At 52.3% G+C, this 15,580-nt stretch overlaps 2 protein-coding genes across 2 annotated transcripts; one reads left to right on the forward strand and one right to left on the reverse strand.

The window, feature by feature from the left end:
* The first annotated feature begins 522 nt into the window (after nt 1-522).
* On the forward strand, nt 523-1,489 carry LOC119368926 (transcription repressor OFP13-like). Its single transcript, XM_037634035.1, has one exon. It carries the CDS (start codon nt 548-550, stop codon nt 1,268-1,270), a length of 723 nt encoding a protein of 240 aa, XP_037489932.1. The 5' UTR covers nt 523-547; the 3' UTR covers nt 1,271-1,489.
* Nucleotides 1,490-13,573: 12,084 nt separating this feature from the next.
* LOC119366482 (probable aspartyl protease At4g16563) lies at nt 13,574-15,309 on the reverse strand. Its single transcript, XM_037632223.1, has one exon. The coding sequence runs from the start codon at nt 15,199-15,201 to the stop codon at nt 13,708-13,710; it is 1,494 nt and encodes a 497-aa protein (XP_037488120.1). The 5' UTR covers nt 15,202-15,309; the 3' UTR covers nt 13,574-13,707.
* Nucleotides 15,310-15,580: the final 271 nt, after the last annotated feature.

Raw genomic sequence — 15,580 nt, forward strand, 5'->3', positions numbered from 1 at the left:
AGAGAGAAATAGGGATTTGAAACACCACAGGGATGGGTCAGTGTGGTTAGCTAAGCCTTGCCAGGGTGCATCAGCGGGTTTTGTTGTGTGGCGGATCCGGCCTTGGCGGGTCGGGCCAGGTGTCACTTAAGAAGTGCTAGTCCACCCTTCCGATCTAATTTTGCGACGGCCCACGGTGCCTCTAACTGATATGTGGACCCAACCCTGTCAGAATCGGGGGGTGATATGACATCATTTGGGGCACCTTTCTTTTGAAGAAAAAAATGATACAATTGTAGTAGTACAAAGGGAGAGAGTATTATATGATTTTCGGCAGCTACCATGCAAGACCGTGGATACAATTGGGCCAGACAAGAGGAGACTCCCAACGCACACAACAACGACGCCCATCTTCCCTTGCCTTTCTCACACGCACACAACAAACACATCCATCTCCTTTCCATTTAAAAGCAAGGCCATCTCAGCTCATCTCCCTCCCCGTCAGCTCCCTCTCGCCATTGATCAATCATCCTCTGCACATCATAACAAGTGACAAGCAGCAGCAGCCATGGTTAAGAAGCTCGCCCTCGCCTCCCTCTTCTTCACCAGCGGCAGTGTGGACGCCACCGCTGGGAGCCTGTCGTCTCCTCCGTCCATATCAGCAGCGTCCTCCGGCAGCATGGCCGCCTCGTGGCAATGGCCCTCCTGCGTGCAGGCCAGGACGACGTCCTTCGACGGCCGCAGCAGCGTGGAGGCGGAGGCTTCGTCCTCTTCGGCTCGCCGGGACTGCTGCAGGACGACTCGCGTGATCACGAACCCGGCCTACTGCGACAGCGACGACGACACGGCCAACAGCTCTTTCCTCTCCGCCACGGTCTCGTCCTCGGCTTCCACCGCGGCGCTAGAGCCGGAGCCCTCGCGGGCGCGCGAGGCCGAGGAGGCGGTCATCCGCGAGATCCGAGCGTCGAGCCGGCTCTTCTTCGAGCCCGAGGCGACGAAATCCATCGTGACGACGGGCAAGCCGGACGCGGATCAGGCGGCGTTCGGTGGGGCGACGGCGCTGGCCATCGACTCCGCGGACCCGTACGGCGACTTCCGGCGGTCCATGGAGGAGATGGTGCTGAGCCGCAGCGGCGGCAGCTGCGAGGACGACTGGGGGTGGCTGGAAGAGATGCTGGGGTGGTACCTCCACGCCAACGGCAAGAAGACCCACGGCCTCATCGTCGGCGCCTTCGTGGACCTGCTCGTCGGGCTCTCCGCCGTCAACTATAAGCAGAGCGGCCAGTGCTAGCTGGCGAGCAAGCATCATCATCGTCTACGTACCATGCGAGCGCGTAATGCGATTGCTTACGGAAGAAACATTGCCATGCCATTGGTGGCATCAGCTTGATTTGGCGAGAGGTGCAGGGTGTGTTATGTTTGTTGAGAGCACGCATGCATATCTGTACTATACTTGATTGAATTATATGTAGATGTTGATAGGGGAAATACACTTTGGTTCCTAGTTGTATATGCATCCTATATGGAGATTTTTTTAAAATATTTTAATAAAAAGTCAAAATAGGTAAGAACTATTTTGACAAAACACTTGACTTACTTTTGCACTGGTATATAAATCTCGACGAGAAAAAAAACGAAAATTGACCTCACAGCAAAAAAGACAAAATTTATTTGCTATTATAGGTCACTATTCACACTATATTAGCCAAAAATTTGTCTTTTTTGAAAAGAAGTCAAAGGGATATTTTTTTTGTGGATTCTTTTTCTCACGAGTACAATAGAAGGTCAAGTTTATTTCAAAAATATTTCCAAGAATTTTTGACTTTTTGTTGAATTACTAAAAAAAATTCCCATATAGGGTGCATATGTCCCCATAGACCAAAAGTTCCCCTCCGATTGATAGTTGAATTATTCGATGATTGCAAATCGCCAGCCAGCTAGATAGTCAGTGAGTGCTACGTACGTACCTCGAGCTACGTACGTATCATGTAATGCTAAATGCTAATAATAGCTATCTGGCCAAACATTGGACATCGTTTTCACACTGATGTGTGACAGTGACTTCTTCACATGGTTTTTCACTTTCAGTGAGATTCTGATGAATTTCACTGAATTTGATTAATTTCAGCAGTCACTGATATATTTACCTTTGGCCAAAATATTTTTTAAAAAATAGTAATACTCATGAATTCAATTTTTCTTCAAAAATAATTAAAAAAATCAAATAGTTAATTGAATTGAAGTGAATATTTTGGCCTTTTGACTGAAACGCAAATCGCCGGTGCTGAAATGTTTTTGAAACTGGAAGTGACAACCTTGCTTCTGGATCCGTACCCCAGCCTCTCTAGCGGCCGCAACGCTACGACATCCCCTCTCGAGCTCCGACCTTTATCGGAGATTCTATTTCAAAAAACCGTGGAATTAAACAAGTCAAAACATGTTCTGGTGCTGATTGCATCGTATTAGTTACAAAGCACTAGACTAGCCACACACTATGTTATGATCTGCAAGACAGCAAAAGCTTGTTTCCCTTTTTCAGGAAATGGAAATTGCACTGGCTCAAGCCCCCAACACACCCCCGGAAGATGCCAGTGAAAAGTGTGCCTTTATATACGTACTGTTTGCTATTGCCATCCCTAGCTACCCTGACCAGCAAGTGATCAGAGGCATTTGGTGAGAGCATGAAGCTGTCGTTGATTTGGCCCATCGATCGGGTGACAATGCCTGGATCTCATCAGAAGTCACCCATGGCTCGTCGAGTGCACGGAAGATGCTTCTCTCTAGCGCCGCTCTGCACTGCAGTGTATGTGGGTGGCGAGACGCAAAAGCACGTCGACACAATCCCGTTTCATACGGCAAAATTAGGCGGCAGTCCGATCGGGCTCTGTTTGTCTGCATGCATGTGTGTGTTGATTGGCAGGCGCCACTGTTCAGCTTGGGTGGTGGCCTGAATACAATATCCACAGCCTAGCCAAACAGTGCTTCTTTTCCTAACAGTAGCATGCAGATCTCGGGCAGTCAGGCCGAGTGATCCAGCCACGACCTTTCACCTCACCAGACACTAGTAGTATTAGATCATCTGCAGCCGGGCATTCCAAACCCGCTTAAACCCTCGGGCGGGTCGCTCGGTCAATGACTGGTCATAAAATTTTGATCCAGTCGAACGTCTCAAACAGGTCTCAAACGCCTGAACTGACCGACACCCCTCATATCCAGCTCAAATATGGAACGGATATGGGACACCCGCACGTGCCCACCATGTTGGATTGACGTCGGGGTCCCACTCGGAATCGTCCGAAGGCCCGGTGGTCTGAAACTCGTCTCCTCCATCGGGCCAATGTCGCCGTGTGACGCCGCTTCGGCGGGCCGCGTAGTGTCTAGACCGGCTAATTAAACCGACCGTCGGCACGGAAACTCTACCCCTTCACATTTTTCTTTGCCCGTCCACCACCGAGGCCACCACTTTCCACTCCTCGTCCGACACCACTAGTAACCATGCCCCCATGATGCTGGATAAGGGGCTACCCATTTCAAACGCCGAAGCACCGTCTGCAGCTCCTTGAGCTTATCCGGGCAAGGCATGAAGGCCGAATCGTCGCAGGGTTACCTCCGGATGCAGTGGATCCGGAGAAGGAGTTGGAAGAGGAGGAGGAGGAGGAGCAGGACTGGGGGACGCCGGCGACGCGGATCTACAGGCGGAGCAGCAGGCCATCCTCGATTCCCTCCGCTCGAAATCAGATGCGGAGGCCAGACGCCATCGCCGGTAGGAGATGGAGGCGCAGCACGCCACTGAGGAGTAGGAGATGTTCGCCTACATAGATGAGGTCGAGCTGGAGGAGGATGAGCTGAAGCCCTCCCGCGCGCCTGTTCACCCGGTGCCCGACACCGACGTAGTGAACATCTCCGACGACCAAGGTTAGTTAGGGTAGTACATAGTATGTAGTTTGTAAGGGTTCATTTGCATGCTTTGTATGGATCTACGGTTGAAATATGAGAGACTCGGATGCAGAATAGCTAATTTGAGACATCACTGTCCGTGGACGAGCCCGATCGCATACGCGGGCGTTTGAGAGACCGGATTTGTCTAGTGCGGGTGTAGATGCTCTTAGTGTAGCTGATCGAGGTGCTTCTCGATCGTTCGTGGATGGAGCAGCAACGACGACGCGTCTCACCGGAACAAACAAGCCCCAAGTCCCAAGACGACGCATTTCGTCGAGCACCTTATCTACAATACGGCCGATGATGATCGGGACAATAATAATGCCCCCAACGCAGTAACTAGGACTGGTCTTTTTTTTCATACGCACGTTCTGATGCCAGCTAGACTGCTTAATCAGCGATCGGTCAGGGTGCAGAGCAGACAAAGATTGTTTCTCTTTTTCTTGATAAGTTGAGCAACAGTGGCCCATTTTCCCTGACGGAGTACTATACCTGACCTGGCCAAGTGATGAGCAGAGCATAGTTATTGCCTCTGTTTGCTGACAGACTGAGGCCGCTGTTGGTGAACATGGACAGAAATCGCCGGGACGTACGTGCAGGTAGGTTTCAGGTCGGCCGAATGTGCCAATCGATCAGTGAGCATGCAGCCATGCACCTGCATGCCGAAAGCCTGAATTACAACCACCACTAAGTTACATCGAGTTCTCGAGTGCCGTAGTAGCTACACTGAGGGGCTGTTTGGTTCTAGGCCTAACTATGTCATACTTTGCCGTACAACATTGCCACACTTGCCTAAAGTTAGTTTTTTAAAATGAGAGTCATAAGTTGGCAAGCCTAAGGAAATCTCGTCACACTTCTTGTGTGTATGTCTTGTGGGGCCCTAGTGTGGCTTGCCTAAGGTGTGGCTTGAACCAAACATCCATCCAAGTTGGTCAAACTTGACTAACCTTATGTATAGCAACCTTAGGCAAACTTAATCTCAAACCAAACAACCCTGAAACGTGCGCGAATCACATGCAGCCGCTGATGGCGAGACGCGTGCATGCACTTACTTATCTGGTGATCAGAGAACCCTAATTGTCTCCTCTAGTTATAGTACTCTCTCTTTTTCTGCGGGGCGCTAGAAATAATACTCTACCCTGAGCGGGCAGAGGCCTCGACCAACACGCCAGCCAAAAACAGAAGCGGTTTTTTATTTTCAACCACCAGCCGCTGATATGTGATGTGACCCATCACCCCGTGATCCGACCACTATAGCCCTTTTATGGAGGCTAAATTTCGTGTTTTGACTTTTTTTAAAACTTGATTGAAATCTGACCCTACTTTAAAAAAAATCGGGATTTAACCCTTTTTCCTACCGTCATAGTCATTGGCGGTAGGGTTACACAACCTACCGCTAAAATCAATGACGGTACGACCTCCGTCACGACCGTTTGACATGAAAAATGCCTTACCGTTAGAGTTTTTGGCGGTAGGATGTGTAACCCTACCGCCATAGTACTTGGCGGTAGGCTCCTGCGCAACAATAATCTAGGGAGTCAGTCAATGGCAGAAACAATTAGCCTATGCATGCAGTGATCATTTATCTATCCAAACTATATATATGAGTAAAAAATGTCAAATCAGACCCACTTGATGCCAAAAAGGTGTTCTGCTCCTCCGCTCAAAAACAAAGTTGGCAAGCTGACAAGTGAACAGCAGCACTATACCGCTGATACCTTTGCAAGTTGGGCAGGGAGTCAATGTGTGTTTGCTGCTCCTGCCGCTGACCGCATGCGCGTTGAGGTGAGCTGTTCACTGTTCACGAAGGCAGAACATAAAATGCAGGAAATTACGTGGGAGCGCAAGTGCATAGCCTACCGCCAACAAGCGTAGGGTATAATATCCTACCGCAACAACTTTGGCGGTAGGGTTTTTATAGCGTTATAACAACGTGATGACGTAGTTAAACCTTACAGTCATAAATAGTGGTGGTAGGGTTTTTATAGTGTTATAACGACGTGATGACGTAGTTAAACCTTACCGTCATAAATCGTGGCGGTAGGATGTGTTAGTCTACCGCCAGAGTGGGTGGCGGTAGGAAAAGGGTCAGATCTTTAAAAAAATTGAAACTAGGGTCAAATCTCGATTAAGTTTTAAAAAAGGATCAAAACACGAAATTTAGCCAGTGCACAAAAGATAAACATATATCGATATATCTGCACTGAATGGCCAGACGCCAACCCACAATTCCATGCGTACGGTGGAATCAGAAAAATAATCAGTTTGTTTCTATGTGCGCAAGCACTGAGAGCATCCACAGTGTCTAGAGGCAAGGTTGTCTCTAAACTGAGACCCATGGTCCTGCCTCTAATCCTAGATAAAAATCACACAATGTGTTGCCTCTTGTTCTAGTGACAGACCTGTACCTATAACTGAATATTATGTTGCCTTTACCTAGCAACCCATGGCTTCCACATACAAATAAGTGGCTGACAAGTGAGGACACTGAAATATTTTATTCGGCACGGAGAGTTGGAGACGGGCGCTAGGATTGGAGGCGTCTCTAAGCCTTTTTTTCTTAGAGGCTGGGGATGCAATGTATAGAGACAACCTTTATACATCTAGAGGCAGCCTTAGAGGCAGCAAATACACACATTGTGGATGCCCTGATGGATGCAGCGATGGACGCCACTGTGTGTGTGTGTCTGTGTCTGTGTTGGGTGGTGGTGGCCTGAAATGAATCATGAGCCCCCAACAGTTGTGCCTCCTTCGCCCATCCTCGCCTCACCAACCCTTCCAGATACTCCAAACTTGCGATCGCTCTAACAGTAGCATCTAGATACTTATCAATCTCTCTGCCAAAAAAAAATACTTATCAATCAAGCCAGTGAGCAACTGTTAGAAGGGATAGAGAGGGATGGGTGGAATTGTTCATTGTATTGCTTGAGCCTCGTGGGCATATATATAGGAGTACATGATTTACTTGAAGTACAAGACAAGCCAGAACAAATCCTAGTCTATCTCGTCTTTTCTAATAAACATTATACTCAACATCCCCGCAGTCACAACGGTAGCGACGCAGACGGTGAGACTGGAGAAGAATCCGAAGGCAAGCTGACGGACACCCCCCCACAGTCGTAACGGTCGATGCATCGCGGAGTCATGGCTGGAGTGAAAGCCGACGAGGTTGCTCAAGCAGGCGGTAGCCCTTTGTGTCGTTTGTCGATGTAGCCGAGAGCATGGGTGGTGGAGCTCGAAGTAGGCGGAAAACCCTGACAACATGACGGAGACTAGCACGGACGATGGCGTTCCCACACAAAGGGAGACGGCGCGGCGCATGCCACGGGAGGTCGACACGCGGTGACGGCGGAGTGGACCGCGGGCCGCGGCGCTACGGCCCGAAGGGGCGACGCAGCGGCTGCGGGCAGGTCGGGGCGACAGCGGGAAGACCTCGGGGCGGTGGCGAAGACCGCAGGCCGCGACACGATAGCCCGAAGGGGAGGCGCGGCGAAGGAGCGCGGGTCGGTGCAACCGTGGGGACGGCCTCGGGACGGCGGCGTGGACCGCGTGCCACGCTTGCTACGGCCCGACGGGGCGACGCAGCGGCAGCGCGAGGGTCGGTGCGGCCACGGGGACGACCAGGAGCGGACGGCCTTGGGAGGCGGTGGACCGTGGGCTGCGGCACTACGGCCCGAAGGGGTGACGCAGCGGTGACGCGGGTCGGTGCAGCCGGGAGAAGAACCATGGGGCCGCGGCGCTGCGGCCCGACGGGCGCAACGGCAGCCCGTTGCTCGATCGATGGAGGGACGCGCTGAACTCGGGGACGATTTTCACGGGACACGCGGAAGAGTGCGCAACCGACGAGCCAGATTGGTCTCACTGTGTAGATGAGGCAGATCGCGGTGGCGGGCGGGTGATCAATCCGATCGCGCGCGAGGTCGGGGACGCCGCTCGGTGGAGATGGTGTGGCGGCGGAGTCCGAGATGAAGCCGGCGACGGCGGGCAGCAGGGCGGCTATGATTGGCCGCCGCATGGCGCGAGGCCGCCAGGTCGGGTGATGCAGGAGTCTCGGTCGGAGCAGGGCGGTGACGGCTGGGGTAGATCGACGGGCGGGCCGGCGCACGAACGGGCGCGGTGAAGGGCCGCCGCATGACGCGAAGCCGCAGGGTCGGAGCAACCGCCGGGCAGACGCGCGGACGAGGCGCGAGGCCGTCGGGTCGGTGAAGAAGTCGGCCGATCGCGCGGGGTTGGAGTAGAGGAGAACGAGTTCGACGGCGGCGGTGGGCGACGCAAACCATCAAGATTAGATCGGAAAACCAAAAAAAACGACGATCAAGATGACCGGCGGGAGAGAGAAAACCCCGAAGCAAGGGCTCGGGGAAAAGACTCTCTAGGACAGCTGGCCAACACGGTCGGCGGACGAACCCTAGGTATGGGCGACCGCCCCAGGGATGGCGCACGGGTGTGGAAGCAGCGGCGACTAGGGTTTAGAACCAGAAAACTGATACCATATTAGAAGGAATAGAGGGGGATTGATGGAATTGTTCGTTGTATTGCTTGAACCTCGTGGACATATATATGTAGGAGTACATGATCTACTTGAAGTAAAAGACAAGCCAGAACAAATCCTAGTATATCATCTTTCCTAATAAACATTATACTCAACAGCAACGACGGCCTTTCAGCTCGTCTCACCGCTTGTGACGAGGAATTAATACTGTCCAAGCAACGTGCAGCTATGTGCGGTTAGTTGTATTGTACTTCCTCCGTAAAAAAATATAAGTGCGTTTAGATCACTACTTTCTTTACAGAGTGAGTAGTATTTTTATGTTTTGTCTATGCACAAGTTCTAATTGTCCTGCTCTTTTTGTTATAAAGAGGGATCTCCCCCTCCAATTTTATAAGGTAGTACTATAAAGATGGGACACTTATTTTCGGGCGGACAAAGTATACCAAAAACAACAATGTCTTGCAAACTACTAGAGCAGAATAGGAAATAAAATGCCCCACGGTCCCTAACTATGACTAATATGAGGGGCCAAGACCAGACAGGCCAACGGGTAGAATCTTCAGGCAGCTTCATCCAAAGAGCCCTCAGTGTTGCTGAAACACCCCCAACACGCCAGTATTGCACTGCTCTAAAAACTTCACTTGCCGTCACCTCTAGCACTTCTACCACCAGCTTCAATCTTCTTTGTTTTCTCATTTTACTCTTTTCAATTTCATGAACCTTTTCCAAATTCAACTTTTTATAAAATCCTTGAACTTTTTTCCCATGTTAGTGAACTTTTTTCCAAATTTGTAAATAATTTTCACATTTTATGTTTTTTTTTAATTACAAACTTTTCCATGTCTAAATTTAAAAAAAAATGAAAACCTTTCCTCAAAGTAACGAACATTTTTTCAAATTTACAAACTTCTTTCAAAGAATTTGAACCTTTTTGTCTTGAATAAGTCAATGGTCACTGGTCCATGAGTCAAACTAATTGGCCAAAACGTAGCTGGGACTGACCATAACATGCGCACGTGAGCGGTAGTGGGCTCAGCTGGCGCCAAAGGCGCTTTTATAGGAGCACTCTGTACGCAGTTGCGAAATCACTAGTTGAGGGTTACCCTTTGCAAAGATCACTCGCACCTTTTCAGGTGCTGAGAAGTGGCACACTGCATGTACTGTTTTTTTTTTGTAGATTCGTTAATTCAAAATGTTATATATTTTTGAACCGTGCATCCAAAGTTGAACTGTTTTCATCATTGGATTTCTTGTGTCTAGATTTTCAGAATTATATCCCTGTTAATAGGTTACGATGAACTTTCCTTTACGAAAAGACTTGAAACAATAAAAATGGATCACAAAAAAACAAAGAAAAAAACCGAGTTGTCACAAGAAAAAAAAGCAAAGTCCGAGTATTGCCTCGCATGGAGGAGAGAGTCCAGCGAGCCAGTCCAACAATGTTATGTTAGTGAGTTTTCATTGTTCGTTAATTTCAGTCTTTTTTTCCTTTTTCTTTCTTGTTTTCTTTTGTTTATATATTAAAATATTATAAATATACATATTTCAAAAATTATTTCTTTAAATTCCGCAAAACCATCAGGTTTGTACTTTGGATACCCCTATAACCATCAAAGATCGTTGAAGTAGCTAATTCCTCTAAATAGGAGGCGTTGAGAACAAAGATATTATTGGAGCTATCATTTTCCGAGCCTTAAATAATGTGCAAGCAATGTACTAATTTATTCACGTAATCTGTTAAAAAATGGCTATCTTGTTCAAAAAAGAAAATATGTTTATGAGATTGTAGAAAAATGATTATAGATTGTAAAAAATTGTTCGTATAAATTCTAAAATAAGTTGATACCATCAGACACAAAGGTTTGTGTAATTTCAAAAATGTTGGCAAAATATGTTCATGATATTTTTAGGAGAAAAATGAAAATGTAATAAAATTTGTATGATTCAAAAATAGTTTCATGGCATTTAAAAACTTCACATGTTTAAAAATATGTTTCATGGCATTTTATAAAGTGATCTTGAAAAGGAAAAAGTTTTCATGTTTCTTTTTTCAAAAAATGATCTTAAGATGTACAAAAATGTTTCTCGCATTTAGAAATGTTCATCAGCACTTGAAAAAATCTTGGAACATTTTACGAAAATGTTCATGAATTTTTCAGAAACGTTCAACTGGTGTTTAAGAATGTTCACTGTGTATTTAAAAAAATGTTCAATGTGCATTTCACTAGTGTTCAATGTGTATTTTGGATAAATGTTCATAATGTATTTAAAAATGGTTAACATGTATTTGAACAAAGTCGACATGTATCTTGAAAATTACGACAAAAACAAAAAAAGAAATTGAAAAACCGAAGAAGCGCGATAGAGAAAAACACATAAAAGCTTCTAAAGCAGCTCCTTAGAGCATGTACAACCACAACTCGCTCCCCCCACAACCACAAACCCAAATGTTCTAACCATATTTCAAACAAACATATGTACACTACATCGATCATGCGAGATAACATAAAATCATAGCATTTCTGACATCAAACATCGAAATAGTTCATCGAAAAGGCCCGACAGAGTTCAACTTTTACCTAAATAGAACATAAAACAACTATAATATAAACGAAGCAGAGGTCAGGCGGAGTTCACCACTTCCTCGCCTTCTGCTTCCCCTTGCGGTCTCAGCGGTTGTCCACAACGTATGTATCCGCAGCGGGCGGCGAGTCATCGCCCGTCTTGCCGCTGTAGTCATCGCCGGAGGAGGATGAGGACAACCTGAGGAACCCAGACATGTGGAGGGCGGCACGGTTATGCTCCGCTGGCACCGTCTTCTGCTGCGCCACCTTCGCTGATTCCTCGAGCGCCAAACAAAGAGCCGACGAGTTCTTGCGTTGTCGAAGGCGGGCATCGGTCTATGCCAAGGTGTATGACCACCAGATAGCGGGGCGGAGGCCGCATCGTCATCCTCAGTGTCGACAGCGGCTCCGGCGGCAGATCTAGACAACCCACAGTCGTGCCTCGCTCTGCCATGCGCCGCCGCATTCATCGCATGGTGGTAGGCACGACCCATCGCCTCTGGGTGCCGCTTCCACAACGGTGGGCTAGGGTTGCGGGCACCAGTACCCAGCGGCTCCTAGTAGGGGTAGGTATTGGTTGTGTCGAGCTGCCGCCTCCTCATGGATGGCAGAGAGCGGGCAGGGATGTGTCGGGTTACCGCGAAGGACGAGCTACCGACCTAGGAAGTTGGGGACGTCGTTGAGAAGAAGCTCCCGCCCCGGTCCATCCACGAGCGCCGGAGCGCAATGTGAAGCGCGAGCTCCTCCTCGTTCGGGTCGGGCGAGTCGACAAGTCGCCTACGGCGATCCCCACCCAGTCGATCTCGTCGGACCCAGAGCTGACCGTGGCGAGGGGAGATTGGGTGGAACCGTGGAAGTGAAGGAGATAGAGGGGAGCGAACAGGGTGAGAGGACTAAAGCGGAGTGGGATTTCACTAGGGTTGATCGTCCGGATGTAGTTTTCGTGGGGACAAAGTGTGCCATAGCGGGCCGGTCTGACGCGACGACGGTGTCCGTGTGCATCTTATCCACCCCACAATGGGTTGGATATGTGGGTTGACGTACAGCCTGAGCGTTTGGGCTAGGTATGAGGAGGCAGATTGGGCGGCAATTTCTCGTCCGGAGGTGACCGGGCAACCCACTCGGGTGTCCGGTGCTTACCAAGCCAGCCACATACGGAGATTACCATTCAGTTCGCAGGACCGAGCTCGTCTCACGCCTGGCGGCAAGACGGGCCGATGGAGGCCAGTTTTGGCCGGCCTAGTTGGTCTCGGCGCTGGGGACAGCTCAGGAGTGCTAAAGGCGGGGCCTTTCCTCTCGTCTCTTTGGTTGGGGTAGCGATGGGCGGCGGATGAGGTGGCGTCGAGGTCTTGGATGCCGGGGCGGCGGCCCTAATGGTGGTGTCGCGGTGCTCTTGGGCAGAGCCCGTGGCTTGGTGCTGCCCGGTGACCATGGTCGTGTGGGCGGCATGGTCGCCGGGATGTGGCGTTCGGTGGCGGTGAGTATTGGCCGGGGTGAAAACTTGTTCTATCTTCGAACGAACCGGCGGCGACGAAAGTTCCCTTCCTGAAGGCATCGTCGCGGCAATCATTGCCCGTCGTGTTGCTCCAGGGGAAACTCTGACCCTCGGGTCGGGCAGTGGCGGCGCTCCGGTGTCGTTTCCTTCCTGAAGGCGCCGCCTTGGATCCCACGGTTCGTCGTATGTGGCTTCATCTCTTCGCTGTGGCATGTTCACGGTCGAGGACTCGGCGTCTCTTGTAGTGCTTGAGATGGTGTTGCTGCGCTCAGCGCCTATGTATCTTGCCTTGGGTGTGTGTGTTGAGGCGTGCGTTTGTACGGGTTTGTTGTTGGTCATTGCTTTATATATAAAACCGGGCGAAAGCCTTTTTCGGGAAGCGGGCAACTCAACCATTTATAGTATCTGAAAACCTATGCACAACCGCTCGGCCAAGTATTTTCAAAGTCTAGTAGTTGAATAAACGAATAAACCTGCGAGAAGTTTCGAATATAATTTTACACGCCCGTCGCGCGTCGTTGGAGACGTGCAGGGATCCATCCCTTTTTTTTTTGCTCGAACAGTGCAGAGGCCGCAACGCGCTGCACGGCTGGCGGTCAGAGCGGGCCGTAAATAAGGAGCTGTGCACATTGAACGGGCACGGCAGGTAGCAGCCGCCATGACTCCATGCATGGGTCAGGGTACGCCTGCGCCGGCACGGCTGCGGCGGATCAGTGCATCACATGCCCATTCATTCACACCGGCACGGCACAGGGCATCTAATTCTAGTTGGTGAGAGCATTAATAAACACCCAGCAACCAAACGCCACGTACGACAAAGCTTAATTAACTCCACGGACATTCCGCCCATGACGCATCTACTAACCACCCACAGTACAAGCTGATTAACTCTGTTCACGAAAGCATCAACGATGACATGCAAATCGATCCATCTACCGAAAGCAAAAGAGCAAAAGAAGACACGCAGTGCCGTTCGCTTTTATTTATTGCTAATTGAAATCCTCAAATCTAATAACGAAAGCGCGGGGGTCTGCATCCGAATTCCGAAAGCTGCCTGCACGACCGGGCAGCTTAATCTGTCACTAACTTTTCCACTGGATTGGATGCAGTACAGTACGTAAGCGAGCATGCCTGCCTGCACTCTCGTGGATTAATTAAGTAATTAAGCAGGAGCCGGTAACTACACAGCTCCCGCGCTCCGGTCCCAGTCCAGCTCCCTGCTGCGAGGAGGAACGAGCCTACGACGACGACGACGAGCAGGGCTGCGGCCGGAACCCGAGCCGGTTCTTCTCCAGGTCGTACTCCACCTGGTAGTTCTGCTGCTGGAAGCTGCCCAGGATGATGGCCGGCCCGCCCCCGCCCGACACCCCGGCGCCGCCGCTCGCGCTCGACACGTCCGACACCACGGCCAGGCAGATCGCCTCGGGGGCCTCGCCGGACGCCGGGCCCGCCGCCAGGAAGTAGTTCTCGATCGGGAGCCGCATCTCGGCGCCCCCCGTGAAGCGGAGGGACAGCTCGGGGAGGTCCATGGTCTTGGCGCCCTGCGGGAGCGCGAAGCAGGGGCGCAGCCCCAGCGCCTCCTCCACGGCCTTGGACCGGTTGTACCTGCCCCCCACCGCGCCCACCATCGCCGCCGCCACCGGCTTGAACACCGTCGGGTCCAGGTAGGAGAAGGTCGTGCCGGAGTCGATGATGGCGCCGCCCCCGCCGCCGCCGGACACGGGCGCGAAGGCCCGCGCCGGGAGCGCCACGCTCTTCCCGCCTACCGCGATGCCGGTCAGCGACATGTAGTAGTACACCGAGTAGGGCGGCCTGGCGCCCGCGTTCTTGAGCAGCGGCGCGTACTGCATCTTGCCGGCGGCGGAGGAGGCGCCGAGCACGAGCTCGCCGCTGACGGCGGCGTCGTCGTCGAAGCGGCGGGAGAGGAGGCAGTAGGAGAACTTGGTGACCCCGAGCTGCGCCGGCACGGACGGCGCGCCGCGGCCGAACCCCGCGAGCCCCGACGGCGGCTGGTGCACGGACGCGAGGCTGCAGCCCACGGCGAAGTTGCGCCTGGCGGCGCCCCGTGGCGACATGCGCAGCGTGTCGGAGACGAGGAGCCCCGCGGTGGAGCCGGAGCCGTAGACGACGAGGTAGGGCGGGCAGACGTTCTTGGCCGTGGCGGAGCAGTTGGCGGTGCTGGGCCTGCAGGGGGCGGAGCTGCGGGCGCAGTCGGAGAGGTGGGACCTGGAGTGGATCCAGAGGCAGGAGGGGCTGCTGCAGGAGACGACGAGGGAGGAGGAGGAGCTCTTGGGGTGGAAGACGGGGAAGGAGCCGGCGGCGGCGAGGGAGCAGTTCTGGCACTGGTAGTTGGAGGTGCAGGGCACCCAGGTGAGGTGGCTGCCCGTGTCGAGCAGCACCGGCAGCGGCTGAGGCGGCGTGCCGAGGGAGAGGGAGAAGGCGTAGCCGCCGTAGGAGTGCGGGTACAGCGCCGCGTGCACGGGGGAGGAGGCGGAGGCGGAGGCTTGGCCTTGGTGGTGACCGTGGCCGGCTCTGAGGCGGGAGGCGCGCGCGAGGGAGGCCTGGGCGAGGCGGGAGAGCGGGTGGTGCTGCGCGGCGGCGGGCGGGAGCGGCGGGAGGTGGCGGTAAAGCGGGATCGTGGTGGGCGTTGCGAGGAGAGGGGCGACAAACAGGAGGAGGAGCAAGCACGGGAGCGGCGGCACCGGCACGGGCACGGGCATCGGCATCGGCATGGCGATGAGTGAGTGCCGAATGCACGGGGGTTTGGGTGGGTTTTAAGCAGAGCAGAGTGCGGCTGGGTTGGCTTGGCTTTTGCTTGGGCTTGAGAAATGAGTATATGTGCCTTGCTTGGGTTGGAGGGAGGAAGGGAGGATCGGATTGACAGACGGTGGGGAGCCATGGCCATGATGACTCGAAGGATTGGATTGGACTGGACTTGATGGGTCACGGGCGCGCGATGGAGACGACACGGCGCGTGCCGCGTGGAAGGATGCGGTGCGGTGGGCATCGTCGTCGCGCGTAGCCGTAGGCGTAGGCGCAGGCTGGCTGTCGGTCACCGTGGCCGGACAAACGGGCGGTGCACCGCTGGTCCGCTGCTCCGACCGATCGACG

The sequence above is a fragment of the Triticum dicoccoides genome, chromosome 2B (assembly GCF_002162155.2).
Source record: "Triticum dicoccoides isolate Atlit2015 ecotype Zavitan chromosome 2B, WEW_v2.0, whole genome shotgun sequence".
Classification (NCBI taxonomy): domain Eukaryota; kingdom Viridiplantae; phylum Streptophyta; class Magnoliopsida; order Poales; family Poaceae; genus Triticum; species Triticum dicoccoides.